At 38.1% G+C, this 19,062-nt stretch overlaps 1 protein-coding gene across 3 annotated transcripts in view; it reads right to left on the bottom strand.

Moving 5' to 3' along the window:
• RBMS3 (RNA binding motif single stranded interacting protein 3) overlaps positions 1-19,062 on the bottom strand; it is a 600,418-nt gene that overhangs the window by 62,128 nt on the left and 519,228 nt on the right. For all 3 annotated transcript variants that reach the window (XM_031553946.1, XM_031553947.1, XM_019616531.2), the window contains 3 exons: positions 14,582-14,628; positions 7,120-7,216; positions 4,073-4,123 (listed from right to left, as the gene is read on the bottom strand). In XM_031553946.1, the coding sequence (XP_031409806.1) occupies positions 4,073-4,123; positions 7,120-7,216; positions 14,582-14,628 (195 nt within the window). The remainder of the gene's footprint in view (positions 1-4,072; positions 4,124-7,119; positions 7,217-14,581; positions 14,629-19,062) is intronic.

Raw genomic sequence — 19,062 nt, 5'->3', positions numbered from 1 at the left:
CTCCACAAACTGCTCAAGACTGAGAAGAACACCTATTTGTGTACGTAAGTTAATTGTTGTGGGGGTGCAGTTTTACTAGAAAATAAAAGCCAGTATGTACACACAGTAGTAGTGTAGAGCATTTCTGTTGGTTTGCTAAAAAGAATTGCCTTAGAGGCAGGAGTACACACATAATGTGCAATAAAGACCTGTATAAAAAAAAGTTTTACACAAATGTCATTATTAATAAAAATGAAGATTATCTATACATGAACTGAGCTTAGATCATGGTTTTCAGTGTTTTTCCCGAACCACCAAATGGCCTCTAGGGACTGCAGGAAAAACATATTAATATGGCAAATATTATAAATCTCTAGAATAACCTTTATCCCTTCTCTGTTTTGATTCTCTCATTGCTATCCCTTATCCTAAGGCGGTGAAGAAATACAAGAATCCTTTCAAGAAGGGATGAGTTTGAACTGTACTTTGAAAGATACAGTTAACTAAATGGAGCCTAGACTGTGATCAGTAGATTACATATTGTGTCAATACGAGCCCAACTCCACATGGCCACTACTCTTTGGGAGTCTGTCTTCCATTGGAGCTGGTATGAGGGACCATGGCACATGGAAAAAGAAGAAAACTGGCGAAAGTGAGGCATTCTTACTTGCACACAGTATAATCAATATGGTCATAAAATGGTGAAGGCTCCATTGACAAAGAATGCATTTTCAACTGTTTGAGTCACACATGAGCCTAAAGGCATGTGAATCTGGGATCCTATTTCCCAAAACTCTGAAGGTTGTGCAAGCACAATGATTTGGGAGTTATGACCCTTTTATTTCAGCATATTACTGGTTATTCTGAAACATCAGTACTTCCTCAACACATCTGATACTACTTTTCCATGGCTCTTTGCATAAAGCTAGTAAAATTCAAAGCTAACCTCCCTCCCCCCTCACCTTTTTAAAATGCTATCGCTCTTTAGCATCAACCTACTACATTAAGTTTAAAAGTTACAGGGAAAATCAAGAGTAAATTATGCTATATCTGAGGAGCCCTGGACTGCCCCATTTGACTTGAGAAAAAAATTTCCCAGTATTTCTGATTGTTTTCTTCTCATAGAAAGTCATTTTGGTTATTCATTGTTTGTAATGAGATCACAGAAATAAGACAGACAAGGCTGGGAAGGGACAGCAATCTGCATGTATTTTCTGGGTAATGGATATGTTGCTGCTATCTATTAGAATCATAGTTAAAAAGCTATAGAAAGAATCAGAGATAAAGTGTTTTACATTTACTATAGTGTTCTTTGAATTCACCAAGTAAACAAAAACAGAATGCATACATCAGGAAGATGTGACTGAACTCGATATACAAAGAGAAATAAATGAGCAAAACCTCCACCAGGCCAACCTACTGCAGAGGGATATCAGCAAAAACGGAGCACGGTGTTTACATGACAGTGGACAGAGAGGTGACATAAAAGCAGAGATGGGCATGCAAAGAAGAGGCCGGCAGAGGCAGGGTGGTGATGCTGCACAGCACAGCTCTTTCCTCCTGTCAGCAAGCTTGCCAGTCTGGGAGCAAGCTGTCCTGTCTGTGCATGGCATGCTGAATGAAAACCTCCTTTGTCTCCTCTATAGCACGGGCCTGATTCTTTTTCTGTCACGGGGGACACTATGTGGTATTAAATTATACATAAGTATCAAGTAGGAGCTTCCTTCTGAAATGAAAAACTAATCATCCAGTAACATAATTTAGTGGATATTTATAATAAAAATAAAGAATTAACCGCTGGCATTTGAGCAATTCAAACTGTGCTTTCTGTAAGAGTTCATCTTTATTCAGAAAGAATAATACAGGCTTAACAAAATGTTCTCCTTCCCGGGGCAAAGGGAATGTAATATTTATCTGCACTGGTTTCCAATGGGATATCATGCACCGCAATCAATCATCTCATAAAACACTGTGAAGTAAAGTGGTAGCAATTTAGATAATAACATGGCAAACTAAGTTACAGAAGAAACAAAAAGCTAAGTGAATTAGAAAGTTCCCAGTTTCATCAGATCATTGGGTCTTACATTCTGCCATCTTTTCTTCATACTTTTTTAAGCTATGGAGTTGCCTAGAATAGAGCAAACTTACTATGGACACACATTCTTTATTTTCTTTCAAAATAGGCCATCAATTCTCATAGTTTGCCGTGCAGTAATTCTCTGGCCATTTTTCAGACATTCCTAATAAAGAATTCATCTCTGAATGAAATCTGGAGAATGGTAGTTCTGCCTTTTTGCCTTCAGTACTAAAGGGCCTCCTGTCCATTTATTTAAGAACATAAATCTCGGGAAACACGTAGGAAAAATCTTTCAGTGAAAAGACTGGAATTGCTAGAGACAACACATAGGGATAGCCCACAATAGCAGTGACACTGAAACTGAAATGTTAAACCTCTTATCCACTCTCCCTCTGCTTTTCCACATAAAAGTACACATCCTTTCATTGACACAACTCTCTGGTTAGCAATGAACACAAATATAACTTGGCATATTCAGGATGCTACTCACTATAAGAATTATTTTTCTCTTCACAGCCCTTTACCAAGAGGTAAGCACATCCAATCAGTACGCCAAAATACTCACTGCTTCTGGTAGTGCAGAAAAATGCTTTGCTGAACATGGTCAAATAAAACTCAAACACACATATAAACAAAGACTGGAATTGGTAAAGTGCGTATGCTCTTTCTTTTTGAAATGGAATATTTCCACAAGGATCAGAGATCCTTTGGCTTCTACAAGTCTGATAGTTTCTCATATCCACACTTCTCAAATTTCTTCTGGTCTGCAAGTAAACCCAAATACTTAGAATACAGAATTGATTGTTCAATACAGTTTGACTTCCTACAACAAACACAGCAATAGCTTTATTCCACTGAGATGGAAATCTCTGCCAGGACCTGGAGAGTGGTACAGCACCACAGAGGTGGGAATTGGGCTTTCTGGAGACAGTCAGTCTCACTCTACAGTCACTGCCTAGTTAGACAAAACTGAAAAACTTGTCTCCAAAGATATGGAAGGGGAGTTAAAAGTGGGATGAGAATCCTGCACTACTGAAAAGATATGTGGGGTAATTCTATCCAGATTTTTGCATAGCAAATTCTAACCAGAAAACAAGAGATGTTAATCTATTGTGAGGTCAAAACATTTGAACACAAATTAACATAATGAATATCCTAATGTACACATAACAAACAAGTCTAAACTACAGAACTTCTTTTTTGTTTTTCTCTCCTCACTTGAATTGATACAACAATAATAATATTCAGGTGGAATACACATTTGAATTTTGATTAATGACACTTTAGAGTGGATCCATGCCAGAGAAACTGGTCAAACAGAGGAAACAAAACTAAAACAATCTGTAGGTAATGCTGTTCAATATGTTCTTTCCATCTGATACATCACCAACATTTAGGCAAAGTGCATCAAAACAGAGGTTAAAAAAAAATTCATCTGCATTGTTTCTAATAAATGGTATTTGAAGTTTAATGCAGATACAAATAGTAGCTATAAGTTGATGAAAGATAAAAATTTACTCAGAAATAAAAAGAGTTGGATGGTCAAATCATGAAAGAGATTCAGATTAAGCAGAGATTCTGTAAGACAGCTGTATTTCACTCTTTTTCAGTACTTGAAATGCGATATTAAGGCATTGAGGATTCTTTAAAGTATATACAACTACAAAGGACTTATTTGATGGATAAGCATATGAGGGAGGGCTAATGTGTTGAACCTGACAATTCAAAGTATGCAGGAACGTAGCTATCTTGCAGACCGTGAAGCAAAGCTTCAGAAGCCAGACTTTAGATCTAGTTTTTCTTATAGTCCATGCAGTTAGATAACGTATCACCCATCCTCCCCTTTTCACTAAATCAAATATTGTTCCTTAAGAAGCAAAATCTTTGCAGCAGAGGGTTCTTGTCAAAAGAGCAGCTGGCTGCTCTTACACAACCTAGGACGTTCCTGTGGCTGACAAGCAGAGTAAGGCTACAGTGTAAGCATTTTTAGTTGAATATTAGCTAGTATCTACTTACTGTTGGTTGCATAACATATGGCGGATGAGGCATCCAGGAAGTACTCTGGACCTGCACATCAAATACTTTCTATTAGCACAGAAAAGCTTAAAACAGAACTCCAATAATTTACTTGAAAATATTATTTATATTGCAACTACAGAGCTAATTTTAGAAAAAGACTCAAGGCACGTAGCTCAATGTAAACATCATTTATGCATCATAAAGTTACTGACAAAGGAAAAAGCTTTCAAATTGTATTTGATATTTCCACCAAATTCAGAAGTCCTAGAGATTGCACCATCTCTGTGATCCACATTATTTAATCTCAGAAAGAATTATTCAATATTCCATGTTGTCTTAATTCTTCATTTGTACTGTTTGCTTTCATCCATCAATGTAACTGTGAACATGTCTTTGAAACTTTAAAAGGTATAACATTTTCAGAGATTCTAGACTGATTTATCCTGTTTTCAGGAAGAACTGAAGATCTAATTCAGAGCTTTTGAAGCTCACTATGATTGAAAGCTTCCATGGCGTAGTTGACTTTAGATGTCCTCATCCATAGAAGCAGCTCCTACCTTGGGCATCATAGCATCCATTCTCACTAGAACTCAATAAGCCTCACTGAAGCCTTTCTTTGTTGTTTTGTCTGACTACTGACATGTAACAGATTCCACAGATAAATCAGTTTTACTAACAATTAAGTGCATTACAAAGTTCTTGTGTATTTGTGGTGGCATCTCTGAGCCATAACTATCTTTTCTGCTAAGCATGAATGGTCCACATGTTATTGTAACTCAGAGCCAATCTCAAGAATTGTGTAGTCTTGATTCTTTCTGCGTCAGTTTGGGGACCACAACACATCAGAAGTACATGCAAATATATCTGTGGTATAGCCATCGGTGGGCAGTCACTACCTCCACACTCACAGAGAAGGGCATGTGGCATCTCAGGCTGAAGATGAACAAGGATATGTAGGAGAAAGCCATAAGGTCCTGATTTTCCATATACCCTGTGATTTTGTTCATGAAGCAAGTGAGAATTAATTGTGTAGTTTTGTGCTTTAGCATATTTTGAAATTGGGTAAAGCAGAGTTTTTGTTGAAAAGCAAGTTCACTGTAACAGTTTTAGAACCAAAACCAGAGCACACACATGCAAATACACACCTACTACAAAATTTTCTATTGTGAATCCCCAGTAGCTAAAAAGATTAGTGCTCTAATGAGCTTGATGCTGTTCAGTGCTCCCCTCTTTGTATTCCTCCTCTGTGCCAAGGCAAATGTCTTTGGGCTTCAACTATAAACTACCAAATAAAAATGATCTGGGTTTTAGAAAACAAAACAAAACAAATGGCAACAAAATGTTTTTTGATTTAAATGCATCAAACCACGAACTGATGCAAATTTACTGAATTCATCTCACCAAAGCAACTTCTTGTTTGGTGTTACATAGCTACCTAAAATTGAACAACACAGAAGTCAAAGAAAATTACAAGAATCCTTTATCTCTGACGATCAGGTTTAAAGCACAGTTTGTGTACAGCATTGCCTGTAGATAAATAAACATTATCTGAGGGAAAAAAAAAAAACCAACCCAAAAAACCTAAACCTCCCCCCAAAAAACCCACACCAAACCAACAAATCAATCCCAACAGTAGGAACAGTTTCTCATCTAGGACTCAGGTCTGGAAGAGTGCTAGCAGCACAGGACAGCAATAACCAGGGCAATCCTGGATATACGTACACATTAGGGGGTGAGAGGATAGAGAGCAACCCTGCACAAAGTCATCTGGGGGTTCTAGTGAGCGGAAAGTTGAATCTGAGTCAGCATTGTGGCCATGCAGCCCAAAGGGCCAACTGCACCCTGGGGTGCATCAGGCCAGTCAGGTGAGGGACGGGATTGTCCCTCTGTGCTGTGTGGCCTCACCTCGAGCACTGGGTGCAGCTTTGGGTGCCACAGTATAAAAAAGATATAAAACTATGAGAGAGCATACAAAGGAGGGCTACAAAGATGGGGAAGGGTCTGGAGACAAGGAGGTCCTCATGGCAGCTGCAGCTCCTTACAGGGAGCAGAGGGGCAGTGCTGAGCTCTGCTCTCTGTGACAGTGACAGGAGCCAAGGGAACAGCATGGAGCTGTGTCAGGGGAGGGTCCGGTTGGAGATTAGGGAAAGGTTCTGCACTAGAGGGTGGTGGGCATGGAACAAGCTCCCCCAGGGAAGTGGGCATGGCCCTAAGCTGCTGGAGTTCAAAGAGCATCTTTACAGTCCTCTCAGACATAAGGTTTGAATTTTGGGGAGTCTTGTGTGGAGTCGGGAGTTGGGCTATATGATCCTTGTGAGTCTCTTCCAACTCGGGATATTCTATGATTCCAACTGAAATGGTAAAATGACCAGCTTTACATATGTTCCCAGAAAAAAAAAAGGCTAATAATAATACTATTCAATCCAGTTTTGACTTCCATCTCACAAAGCTAGAACATGGTAATATTTTCCCAATGGAGAGCTGGTTGAAATATGCTGAAAAGAGGAATTCTGAAAGAGAAAATGTGTTGGAGACTGAAGAAGCTTATGAGGAGAATTATCCTAAACAATCTTGCTCTGTCAGGGATTATTGGGAAAAAAGAGTGCTGTTAAAGGATGCCGTTACTGGAGCAAATACAACAGAGGTCAGAAGGTCAATATATTATCCAGACAACATAAATTATGAAAAAAAAGTGTTCAAAACATTTGGCTCATGAAATGGAGTCAAAATGACAAAACATTTCAATAAGAATGACAAGCATCTGCTATTGTTGAATGGAAATGAAGCAAAATGCTGTTTGATGGTGAAGCTGACTGAAATAAGAAAAAATTACAGTAGCTTTCATTGCTAGTGTTAAGAATGCAGGAAACACTCAAAACCCTACACCAAACGATACCTGAATACTTCTAGAAAGCCTTTTGTTTAAAGCATGATTCAAGAGCACAAGCACTCATGTAGTTTTCTGTGGTATCCACTCTGCTTTCATCCACATCCAAAACATAATTAACTGGGAAACATAGTAGACAAGCACAAATCTGACGTACCTGATATGTAGAGACAGGGGAAGCAGCAATGAATGGTGTGATTGATGTCTGTGGAATCATGCGGTTTGTTGGAATACTGTACGGTGAGGAATAAAATCTGCAAACAAAGAACAAAAGCAAGTTTTTTGAACCTTTTGACTGCTAGGCGCTGAATGACTAATTCACTGCCTCCCAGGCGAAGACAAAAAGAGTCTACACAGGTAATTATGTCCACCTATTTCCAAAACCACAATGAGGAAGATGTGATGGCTTCACTGAGTAGATTTTGAAAATGGAAAGGAGGAGGAATATTTACACAAAGCATATTTTTTTCACTTCAACTAGCACAAATATAGAACTTCTCAACACAAGAAGTAATTATATGAAATGCAAAGACAGCTGATTTTCCAGAGTGCTATCTACTGAAAGGAAATTTCTTACGCAATATTGAAGACAATGATAACTGATTTCACTTTTACATGCAGCACTGTTTTCTTTTCAGATCTTAATGCTTCAGTGCTGAGAATAACACATTCGACATATACGCCTGATTTATTTTATTAAGGGATGGGTACAGAATCTCTGGGTGAAATTTTCATATTCATCTACATGAGCTAAAAACTTACCTTCTGGTGAAATTTATCAAAAATTATGAGTCTAAATGCCCTACGCAGCAATGAAAATCACATATCTAGTTGTTTTTATTTCTACTACTGCATGCTATGAACAGAAGTTCCACTATATCTTGCTTGACGATAATAAATGTTATATTCATTCTACTTCCCTGTGGGTAAATGATTATTGACAATATTATCACGTGGAAAACATCACTAATGATGTACTGTGTAAGTACTTAATACCCATGTACTCATCCAGATTTTTGTGTCTGTCGTTCTTTCAGTTTTAACTGTAAACAAACAAACAAACAAACAAAACAACAACAACAACAAAAACAAAACCCCACCAAACAGTGCTGCTTAAAAATACGTTTGTGATCTTACTGCTGTCAAAATGCTAATATTTTGGAATCCTTAAGGGAGAGAAACGTATTCCTGCACCACATCCTCTGGTCTGATTCAAACTGCATGCATACTGTTCTTATATAGCACGCGGCAACCCTACGAATAACAGTAGCTTTTGCACATATGTTCTCTGTAACAGTGGATTGCTCTCCCTGCCTTTTTGTGTTCTTTCTCCCTGCAATGAAGCAATTCTCCCTGCAACAAAAAAACCCAACCCATTACTGGTGTTTAAACAAGTGCTCTATTTTCTGATCACCCTGGCATCCAGATTTAGTACTAATCATTCTAGTTCAGACTGGATGCATTCATTTTGGATGCAGGCTTAAATAATCACTGTATTTCTCCAACCAGTAAGCTTGGAAATACAAGCACCCATCTCTGAAAGTTGGGTGGAAACATTCAAAGTTAGAAAGGGAGAGGAAGACAGAGAAGCAATCAGTTCTCCCTGCTCCAAACAAGATTTTAAAATGCCAAGAGCAGCAGGTGGCGTCTGAGTGATTTTTTGTTTAATAGAAATATATTGCTATTTTAGGAACATTTATCTGCTCTTAGAGACTTGCACAGAGACTATTTTAAAACTGTGCCTTTGCCCAATTTTCTGTATATCCTTTTATGAGAACTTAGAAATATTTATATCCCTCTGCTTGTATCAAGCACGTTCTATTATGCTTGTACAAATTTGGGGCTGGGGGGGGGAAGGATTTTTACAGCACTAGCCAGGTTTATCTATGGCTTTAGTATGATGTGTATTTTATCTTAGTCCTATTACAGGGATCTTCTTCCCAGATAAAGGTTAATCAGAATTCACTTTGGCAATGTAGTTGCTAAGTGGATGAACTAAGAAATGCTTTGTGCTGCAAATGAAAATGGTCCAGAGAAGACTGGCAGAACTTATTCTACAGGTTAAATGTATAACAAAAATACATACAAACCTCTTCAACCAAAGGACAGTATAAAAACAATACTTTTTAGAGAAACAACACATTTTTCTTCTGTCAGTTCTAATTCTATCTGTCCTGGCACTGAAGCTGTGCTCACACCATGTATGAATCACCTGGACAAAGGTGAGTGCACGGGACAAAATTTTTCCATTTGGAAGTAACACTGACCCTTTGGAATAAACTCTCCAGTAAGTCCAAGTAAATACTACCAAATTTATAGGAAATGTGTGCTAAGCCAAGAACTTGACAGACAGCTAACCATTTCATTTTCAGCTTGGAGATGCTGTTATCTGAATAGTACATAAGTTTCTAGAATATACACTCTGGTAATGTGAAAAATACAACCCTTCCAGTACCCTTGCCAATACCATTTATCCGATGCAGTATGGAATGCTTTCAAATAGGCATCAAATACAACATACTATCAGGACACTCATTTATATTGTGAAAATGCATGCACCAGAGAGTTAAAGAAGAGAAGGAAATTTGACACAGAAAATGACAATGTGAGAAAATCCAATTCATAAATTTCAACTTAAATAATAATGAATTGAGTTTAAGTAAGAGGCTATAGGTCAGACATTTTGCGATCATGAATTCTCTGTACCTGGAGACAAAGGTTTTCCTTCCTGCCACAGCATTATTTTGTGCTGGAAGGGTTGTAATTTGCCTTAGGAAATTCAACAGAGCAAGAACTGAGCCAGTATATTCTGAAGCTGTCTCTGTCACACACAAAGGACAGTGGAATGATGAGGATAGGCTCAAGAGAAACATCCTCCAGCTTCAAGGTGCTCAATCTGCCGCAGCTACACACACATCCCCAGCGGCTCTTGCTCAAAAGGAGGGCTCACCATGCTCTTGCCCATGGGATGTGGAGGCATTTCCCATATTACATTTATATGTAAACAGGCTAATATCTAGGTATGTAGTTGACATAAGTGTGGACTTCAAAAAAAAAACAAACATGAGAGGATCAAAAATGCAAGAGTGGCCTGTCCTGATAAAAACTTTTCAGGCACCCCAATAAGATCCACAGCTGCCAACCTAATCATACTTGATTTTTATACTTCTAGCCCTTTGGAATGCATCAACATTCCTTCAGGCCCAGAGAGAAGTGAGACAAGGTGGAAGAAGGATATTGTAAGTAAATCCAAAGGGATGTAGGATTCTCAGTCATTGGAATATGCACATTAGAAAGTAGAGTGAAAAGAGATATGAATTATACTAGCTTTGACCCATTTTAGATATACAGTTCAATTACGGCCCCGTGTGTGCTTGCACTGAAACATATATCAGTTTCTGGTACTATATTTGAGAGCTATGAACCTTGTGGTAGTTAACATGAGAGCTCTAAGGAGAGTTCTCCAGAAGACTCAGCTGCATTCTGTGCAATTGCAGCTTGCATCCCTACAATAGCCCATGAAGGTCTTGTAGTTTTTGTTTGCAGGTGTGAGCCACCATCCCTGCTCCTCTTCTGCAATTGTATTGCTAGAAGCAAAAGCATAGAGAGGCAGGTGGGAGGAAAGAGGCAAAACAGACATTGCCCTTGCATTTCAAATAGTCCTTTTAAGCACGCCTGGATTCTATAAGAATAAGAAAAACTGTTCACTAGGAGACAAAAAGATTTCTGGAATGTTCGTGAGGAAGGGCTTATAAAGGATTCAAAAGAAAATATTTTTATGAGTTGTTAAAAGAACCACATTCCCCAGTACATCATCAGCACACATAGGCAAGGCTTTAAGAACAGTGCCTGCTGCTTAACAAAAAAGTACACATTCCGCTCCTACATCAACCCTCCCTCTGCATTTGGGGACTACATTATCTGGAGCGTCTGGTCGCTATTTCCTTGCCAAAAAATAGAAAAAAAAAATCCATATGGTTCCCATCCTGTGGGAGAATGTGCAAGCTTCCACACAGAATCTGTACAAGAGCAAGACCCTATTTGCACTGCAATAAACACCATTTGCTCATGCCTCATGCCTGCAGGCAATACTGAAGAAGTTACATTCATAAATAGTATCCTGGGGCTCACATAATGTAAGAGTATTACCAAGCGTTATCAGAGCAGCAATTTTCTGTTGCAATAAGCCACAGAGTCAGATGTTTGAGATGAAAAAGACCTATCTGAATATTGAGCCCATTGGCCTGCAAATGCACAGTATAGTCCCCCAGATATCAGATATTAAACTGATACAGTACATTGCAATCTTAGTCAAATAGCCAGGAGAACTCAAGCCTCAGCAACATTTTAAATGAGCATCTTTACAGTGCAAGTACAAGAGCTCTATTTTGTTCCTTGTATGAGTGCCTAAAACCACTAAAACAATATTAATATCACAAATTGAAAAATCAGTAGCATTTTACACAAGGCATGCTGCTCCCCAGAATAAGGCCCGACTTCTTTTGTAAGTGCAATTCAGAAAAGGCTGATTATAAAAGAAAAAAGACATGGAACAATTGGCAGGGGAAAAGAGCTTATCTACTGAAGTGTATAACTACCACATCTTCAGTAACACATACTGCAATGTTATGCTATATGTTGGGCTAGATTCTCCACTCCATTACACCAGTTTTATGCTGATACAACTCCACTGGATGCTTAAACAGAGTTACACGGGCATAAAAACAATATAATGAAATGGGGAGTCATGCCTTACAATGCAACAGAATAAAAAAAAATAAAAATAAAAATAAAAATCTATTCCTTTGTGGGGAAAAAGCCTTTGCTATTTTTAGTGAATGTCTCCATCTCTCTCTTTTGTTTTATTTCTGTCATAGACATTCTAGGCAAATAAGTGGTTATACTATAATAAAAGTGATAGTACTACTCTGAGAGCAACAAGAACCCGCCTTTTCATCTGGAGAGCATTTAAGAATCTAAATTCTTCCCTAGGGGTTGGTTATGCCCCAAAACAAACCAGTATAATCCAAATCTCTTAAAAGGCTGGAAATTTAAAATACCTCTTCATGACACATGCAGTGACACATTTCACCAATAGACTACCATTCACTATGTATCCTGCACGGACTTAGCAACGTGCACGCATCAAAATGCATGAAATACATCTACCAATCTTATAGGGGATTCTAATAAATGGAGTCATTCTTGAGTTTTATTAGCAACTCATAACCTAATCCGAATCTTCACCTTGGCTTACACGTCTTGACATTTCCCATCTCTAGCCTTGGTCTACACTGTGCTGGTAGGCACCTGAAGGACTGAGCGACTTGTGCTTAGCACAGCCTACCAACAAATCCTGAGCTGCATGCAGGGACAACACCTGCTTGACCAGCTTACACCAAATAGACATATTACAAGGAGGTCATCTTTGTTTTATAGATTCCCCCATGCAAAACACATCTACTTGGTCCACTTTACTGCAGAGCATTACGCAGCATTTCACCTACATAGTATGGGCACAATATCAACACAAGCAGGCTGCAAGCATCAGTTTTGTGTTCACTTCCAGACTGTCCTCAGTGTGAAGAGCAATGTGCTTGCCTAACACACCTTCATTGGATGTTTAAGTTGACTTGTTTCACTTCATAGTTTATAAGAGTCTTTAAACTCATTCTCTTTTACCGTGGCCACACACCTGCTATGATCCCATCTGCTGTACTGAGAGCAACAAATTGCATTTGCACATTTTACAAGCAATGCACCAAATTGTTCTCAGACTTAGCCAAAATAAAACCCAGAAACTTGTAAGTAAAGAGCTTATGAAAAATAGTGAAAAATTATAACTATAGGATATATAATGACTGTTAAGTGAATATCTGGAGAGTTAAAAAACAAAAACAAAAACATGTAAACAAAAGAGGGTCCTGGTGATCCTCAGGAGACTGCATTTTGAAGATGCAACCAGAGAATACAATTGGAGGACAAATCAATATTGCCCATATTGTAAGAGCTTCTCCTCTTGATAGTGCATGCAGTCAGAAAAAATCTCAGTGGAAGAACATTTGAATAAGATTTTGTTCTGATGAAACAGAAAATATTTTGAACTCTAGAAAGAAGAGACATGTCCAAGCAGTAATGAATTGTCACTCTTACAACAGTATGTAATGCTGTAGTTTTTCAAGCTTTACAAATAAAAGAATATTTAAAAACCTCTATTGGTTACTATTTATTTTTCAAAAGATCATTGAAAAAGTGTTCAAACAATTGCGTGACCAAATCCCCTAAACGTCCTAAACACGTGAGTATGCAGGAATCTAAGTCAAGCTCCATAATTAAAAAAATATATTCTTTAAGTAAAATGATATTAATCTCAAAGGATTATTCAAATTACAATTTCCAAATATTTAATGCAACCAACATACAAAAAATCCTTTGAAATAAAAGCCATTTGTCTGGATGAAATACTGGTGGATTATGAACTGGTGATGGTTTCATTTATAGCTTACAGTATGTTACCAGCTGAGAAGTACGATGATAAAGCAGAAATATTTGTTTAGGGGGGGGTCAGAGAAGCAAAACCAGAGGATTGTGAAATCCTCTTTTCACAGCTGCGTGAAAAAAAAAAATCTTTTTCTGAGCTGTTCTGTCTTGGCTGCTTCATCCACAACATGAGAATATCACAAGCCCTACAAGATAATGCTTGCGAAGGGCAATTAAGTAAAATACACAAACTATTACTGTTGATTTTTTTAAAGCTACTCTCACTGTTAGGGATTTTTAAATGCTTCAACTAGCAGTACCCTAAACAGCATTTAACAAATAAATCTACTCTGCTCAATATCAATACGTTCAATCCTTCCACTGGAAAGTGCAGATGGGAGTATGCACAGAATAATCCTATCAAACGTCACTCTGATCAAAGGGCTGAGCCTCCTGTTTCTCTTCAAATTATTGTTAATCTGTCTGAAAGGGTAGCTGGATCTCAAGGATCTGTTTTTCTACTTCATGAAATAATTGGAAATGTAATCATGCACATAAATAATATGGTGATGTAACTTCTTTGCAAATTTGAAAAAAGTTTCAGTTCTTCAGCAGGCTGTAGCTGGGGAATGAAAAGGAGTGTTGTTCTACATTCTACTCCTGAATCCCATCTGCTTGCACACAAATATAAGGCTTTTGCACTGTTTGGCATTTCTGTTCAGACAATGCCATGGAAGCCATCCAGGCAATAGAGAGGACTCAGATTAAGTAACAGCTCTAATATCCAAAATATGCTGGAATCTTCAGTGATCATTTTAACAAAAGCAAAGTCAGTAAAGGGAAACTTTACTGGTTTTCATTTCATGAGAAAGAGAGATTAAAAAACCACAAGCATTTGCCAAAAAGAGATGGAAACTGTTAGGAAAAACAACTTCCCATTCAAATGGATATTACAAACAAAAGGGCATAAAAACAAAAGGGAAACTAAAAGAAGAACTTGACAGTATAGCATCACATGCTTCAGACAAAATATGACTGAGTAAATTTGCTTCTGAATGAGTTTCACCACAGAAAGAAAAAAAAGAATATGGTATTCAAAATAATTTTTTTAAAAATATAAGAAAACATGCATTTCTTACCCATTCTGTATAGCAGCTGTTGGATCATAAGTCAAAGCCATGCCAGCCTGCACAGTTAAGGAAGAAAAACAGATTTTTACTATTACTGCAGAAAAACAAAAAAAGAAAGAAAGAAAGAAAAAAAAAGACATTAAACATACTCTGTGCCAATGAGAATAAAAACTGAATACAACTTAGAAGTAAAAATTTTTCCAGGGAAGCTCAGATGGTCCAAAGAAGCACAGACACTTTGGCTTCCTCCTTAGCCCGACAGGCTCCCGAGAAACAGATCTCCTTGGCGGACACTTTCCCATAACGTTTAGGCCAAATGGTTTTTTTGTTGCCCCAGTATCAGTCAATGTCTCCACCTGGATCAATGCATTTACAGTATAACATGACAGGGCCAAATCTTCTTCCAGGTAGTTTGTAAATACCCTAAAGCCAGCTTGATTAGAACATTTCAGGCAGGAATCTCATCTTTCCTACCAAGGCTGACCCTGCGTGACTCGAGGCCTCTGCCATTTCCCTGGGCGATCAGTCGTGCTCTCACCATGAGACAAGAAACAACAAGTGGGATGTGAAGCACAAAAGATCAACCAAAACAAGAAAGTGCCTGAGCTTTTAAACAGGACTTTTAAAGTACTTTAGCGGTCTAGACAGACCAATAATTTATTTATGGCCTACACAGGGCTTTTCAACTGCCCTTCACCACCAAGCAAATAGTGACCTTTGCAAAAAGATTTGGAGATGTCAAAACAGCATCCGGTTAATCGGTGTCACCATCACCACCATTAGCAAACATACGTACAGAAACAGCAGGAAAGGTGGGAAGTGAGTAGAGCTGGAGCCATAATTTCCCAGTCCATTACAGACTCAAAGATGGCAATCAGAGCTGGGTGGGAAGAGAGAGGAGAGGGCTCCTCAGGGTGCTCTGCTTACATTAGGAGCAGCTGAAAAAATGGCCAGGGTGCCCTCTCACACTGAGGCACTCTATTCCTCTCCACTTCTCATGCAGACCATGCACTGCCCGAGACAAGAGACAGAAGCATTCACTTCAAGGACAGGTGCTTCACTAACTGCGTGGCAGGGCTTGCACTCCTGGTGGGAGCTTTTATCACCCCTAGAGCCATATACCGAAGTACTTTTGGATAACAGCATCTGCCCTCTTCCAGATGGCTGCTCTGTCAGGAAAGTGTCTGCACTTGGCTGGCTCCCATGCAGACAACTGAGCTGCAAGGGCAAGAGGATTGGTGAGGGACAGGCAGTGGGCCGGCAGTGCTCATGGAAGAGACACGTTAGCCTGGCAGCTGCTCACCAGTCTATGAGGAGATGGCCCCAGTTTCCAGAGGCCAAAAATCATTTCTGATCTGAAAGCATAGACTTCACTGTACCCGACGTGGAAAAAAAAAATAAAAAAAAAAAAGAAAGAAAAAGTTTGAGTCATTATGAAATGTATGTATTTTTCTCATTATTCTTTTAAGCAGATAGGGCAAATGCTTTACTGACTGAAAATGCCATTGTTTCAATAAAATACGTACAAGCTCCCATGCAAAAGATTTAGTAGACTAATGGCTAAGACACGCAGCTAGTTTTTATAAATGCATTCAGTTTGTAAAAAGAAAAATAAAAACGGCTGTTTCTGCAAGCTTAAAATGTCAAATGATCAAATGTAGGGTGAGCCAACCATTGCTAATTTTGACCTAAAAAATAAAATAGCTTAGAAAATAATCAAGTGTTCTCTATTTAAACTGCTTTCTTACATCTTAAACATTCTCATTATATTGTATTGTTTGGGAATAGAAAGGTATACAGTTCATCCTAAAAGCCAATAAAACTTTAAAATCATGAACAATTTTTTTTTTTCTGCAATACATTTTCTGGAAAAACATCACACTTTCCTTTCTCCTTTCAGCACTTCTAAAATTTATTACTACTCTCTTTTTATATCCTGGTGCTGGTAAAGACAACTTGAACAGTACACACAAGCCCTACACAAAAATTAGTTTAATAATATTTAAAAAACAAACAAACAAACAAGCACCAAAGATGTTCTTTACAAATCAAGGTGTTGACATTTTAACATTTCATCTACTCAGAACTGATGAAAAAAAGAAAGTAAATTATAAACCCCTCAGAAAGGAAGGGTCTAAGCTTTCCAATTAAGGGAGTTTCTAGACATAAAGGTTCTCAGGATGGTCTGGAGCTCACTCTGTCCATCCCGCAGTTTGGATCAGTGTGAACAGGGACAAAGCCACAGCAAGGAAGAGAGGGCTGGGAGGGAAACATGGACAACTGCTTTTAATTTCTTCGATAAACATAAATATTAAGATGCAAAAAGGGTTAACTGAAGCATTTCTTTCACTAGATTTTCACAGGGGCCCCAGCAAGGATCAGTATGCTACTTTCAGCTACATTTCCCGTGAACATTAGAGCACACGTTAATAATGCAGACCCTCAGCTTGCCTTCCAACATCATAATGCTCCACATTTGCATGTGAACACAAACAGCACATGCTCTATTCTCCCCATATTAACATCACATTCTTACATACTACTTGTGGAATGTGGAATACTTTGGAGCAAGGAACACAAGGGACTGTTGTGAGCTTGGTGAATCCAAAATATTAAAGTCTAGATTCTCATCTCATCTAAACTCCACATCCATACTAAAAGGTGAAGGGTTACCAGAATCTGCCCAAATACTTTGCAGTGATCACTATAAATATGATTAACAGCGAGAGTTTTGCATTAGACAAATATGGCACAGCATGTGGCATTACATGCATATGGTACACCACCTACAGATTCCCAAGTAATACTGCTAATTTCTGCCGTTGCTGAATAGCCTTAAACAGCTGCTATTTCAAATAGCTGCTAACAGAGGACTATTTACATCTTTCTCATCAAGTTTTGTAATTTCTCCCTAAAAAATTACGTTGGCAAGAAGCCCAGAAGAGGCAACAGTTAGCCTGGACTAGTGAAAGATTTACAGTCTGAAGCATCCTCATACACGACTAATAAAAACTGATGAGCAATACTAACTTACTGTAAAATTATCTGCACTTTATTCCATAACACACAAACAGGAATTCCAAAAATACCAATTACAGAATATTAGAGTTCCACGCTACAGAGGTCCAAATTACGCTCTAAGAGACAAAGAAGTGAATATAGCTGTCACAGTGCTTGATAAGGTATTAACTGTATTGAGGTGCTAACTGATGCTCCTGTAGCAGTCTTCATTCATGCTGAAGTGTATCTTCTCCCAGGTCTTTTCACCACTGTTTTGCTTATGTTTCAGTGGAAGAACAGGGATTTATTCCTGCTTTGGAAAGTGACACTTTCTGATGAAATGCCACCTGAGTGTAGATGATGATGAAGTGTTGCTTCAGGAATATATTTATCAGATAAATCTTGTATTAAGGAATGACTGAGCCACAGAATTTTTATGCCAGATAACAGACACATACCTCCTGAATGAAAATTCTGCATCCCAACATTACAATACTCAATTCCATAAAGAATAAGTTAAAAGGAACATCTACTACCAGTTCTTCACATATTAATAGGGAACATTCTCAATATTTACTCAACTATGTTTAGAATATCAGAGGCGGCAAAAGTAAAACCATATTGGTTAAAATTATTTTTTAAAAAAGATTATTTAAATCATTCATGTTTATTTACTGCTTATTTTTACTGAAGTGTTTGAACGTAGGACAGAGGAACGAAAAATTCTGCTATTGTTACTGCAGTTTTCTAATTATTGACACCACTGAACAAACAAAAAATAAGCCAACAAATTAAAAAGGGGTAAAATCCACTAATGTGGTGGGTTTTCCAAGCAGTATGGTCCCTGGGTTTCTCCTCCTTAAGGGAAGATGTAGAAAAGCATTATTGTACCCTAGGACTCAAGGGATTTCTCTGGTAAGCTGGAGGTGGAAGTTAGAGGAGAGGACAATCCTCTCTGCTCCATCTCCTCTGACTCAGTCTCTCATCCTATTACGCCAGAAGACTGCAAGCTGCTGTCCCAGGGCAATGGATTTGCTCTTGGGTACTACAGCAGAATCAATTGAATTTTCAACACTGAATTTCCTGTGCTTGTTTTGTTACCATTACTAATATCTGCCAGGCATCACAGAACAAGGATCATCTTATGTCCTGACAGCAGATATTCCAACTAAAACACTTTGAAGAAGTGAGAGGAGAGGGAAAGAACCAACAAGACAAATGAGATTTTTGTAAAATACTGATTTAATAAATAAGCTCAGTCAACAGGAAAGTTAACTTGGCAGAGTTCCTTCCTTTGATTATTTAGAACAGTTCTGTCAGAAATATTCCACATTATTAGGAAGATTTCTGAATTTAATTCAGAATAAAAAACGCCATTTCTTCTTAGTGAAGGAGAAATCTAAAAATGACACTTTTTAAATATATAGGTGAATATGAAAAAAATGAGTCATCTCCTAGTGATGTGTGTTGAGAAATGCTTTTTTTTTTTT

This window comes from Meleagris gallopavo, chromosome 6, assembly GCF_000146605.3.
Source record: "Meleagris gallopavo isolate NT-WF06-2002-E0010 breed Aviagen turkey brand Nicholas breeding stock chromosome 6, Turkey_5.1, whole genome shotgun sequence".
Classification (NCBI taxonomy): domain Eukaryota; kingdom Metazoa; phylum Chordata; class Aves; order Galliformes; family Phasianidae; genus Meleagris; species Meleagris gallopavo.
The sequence above is the reverse complement of the archived record's forward strand: the minus strand, read 5'-3'. Positions and strand labels throughout refer to the sequence as shown.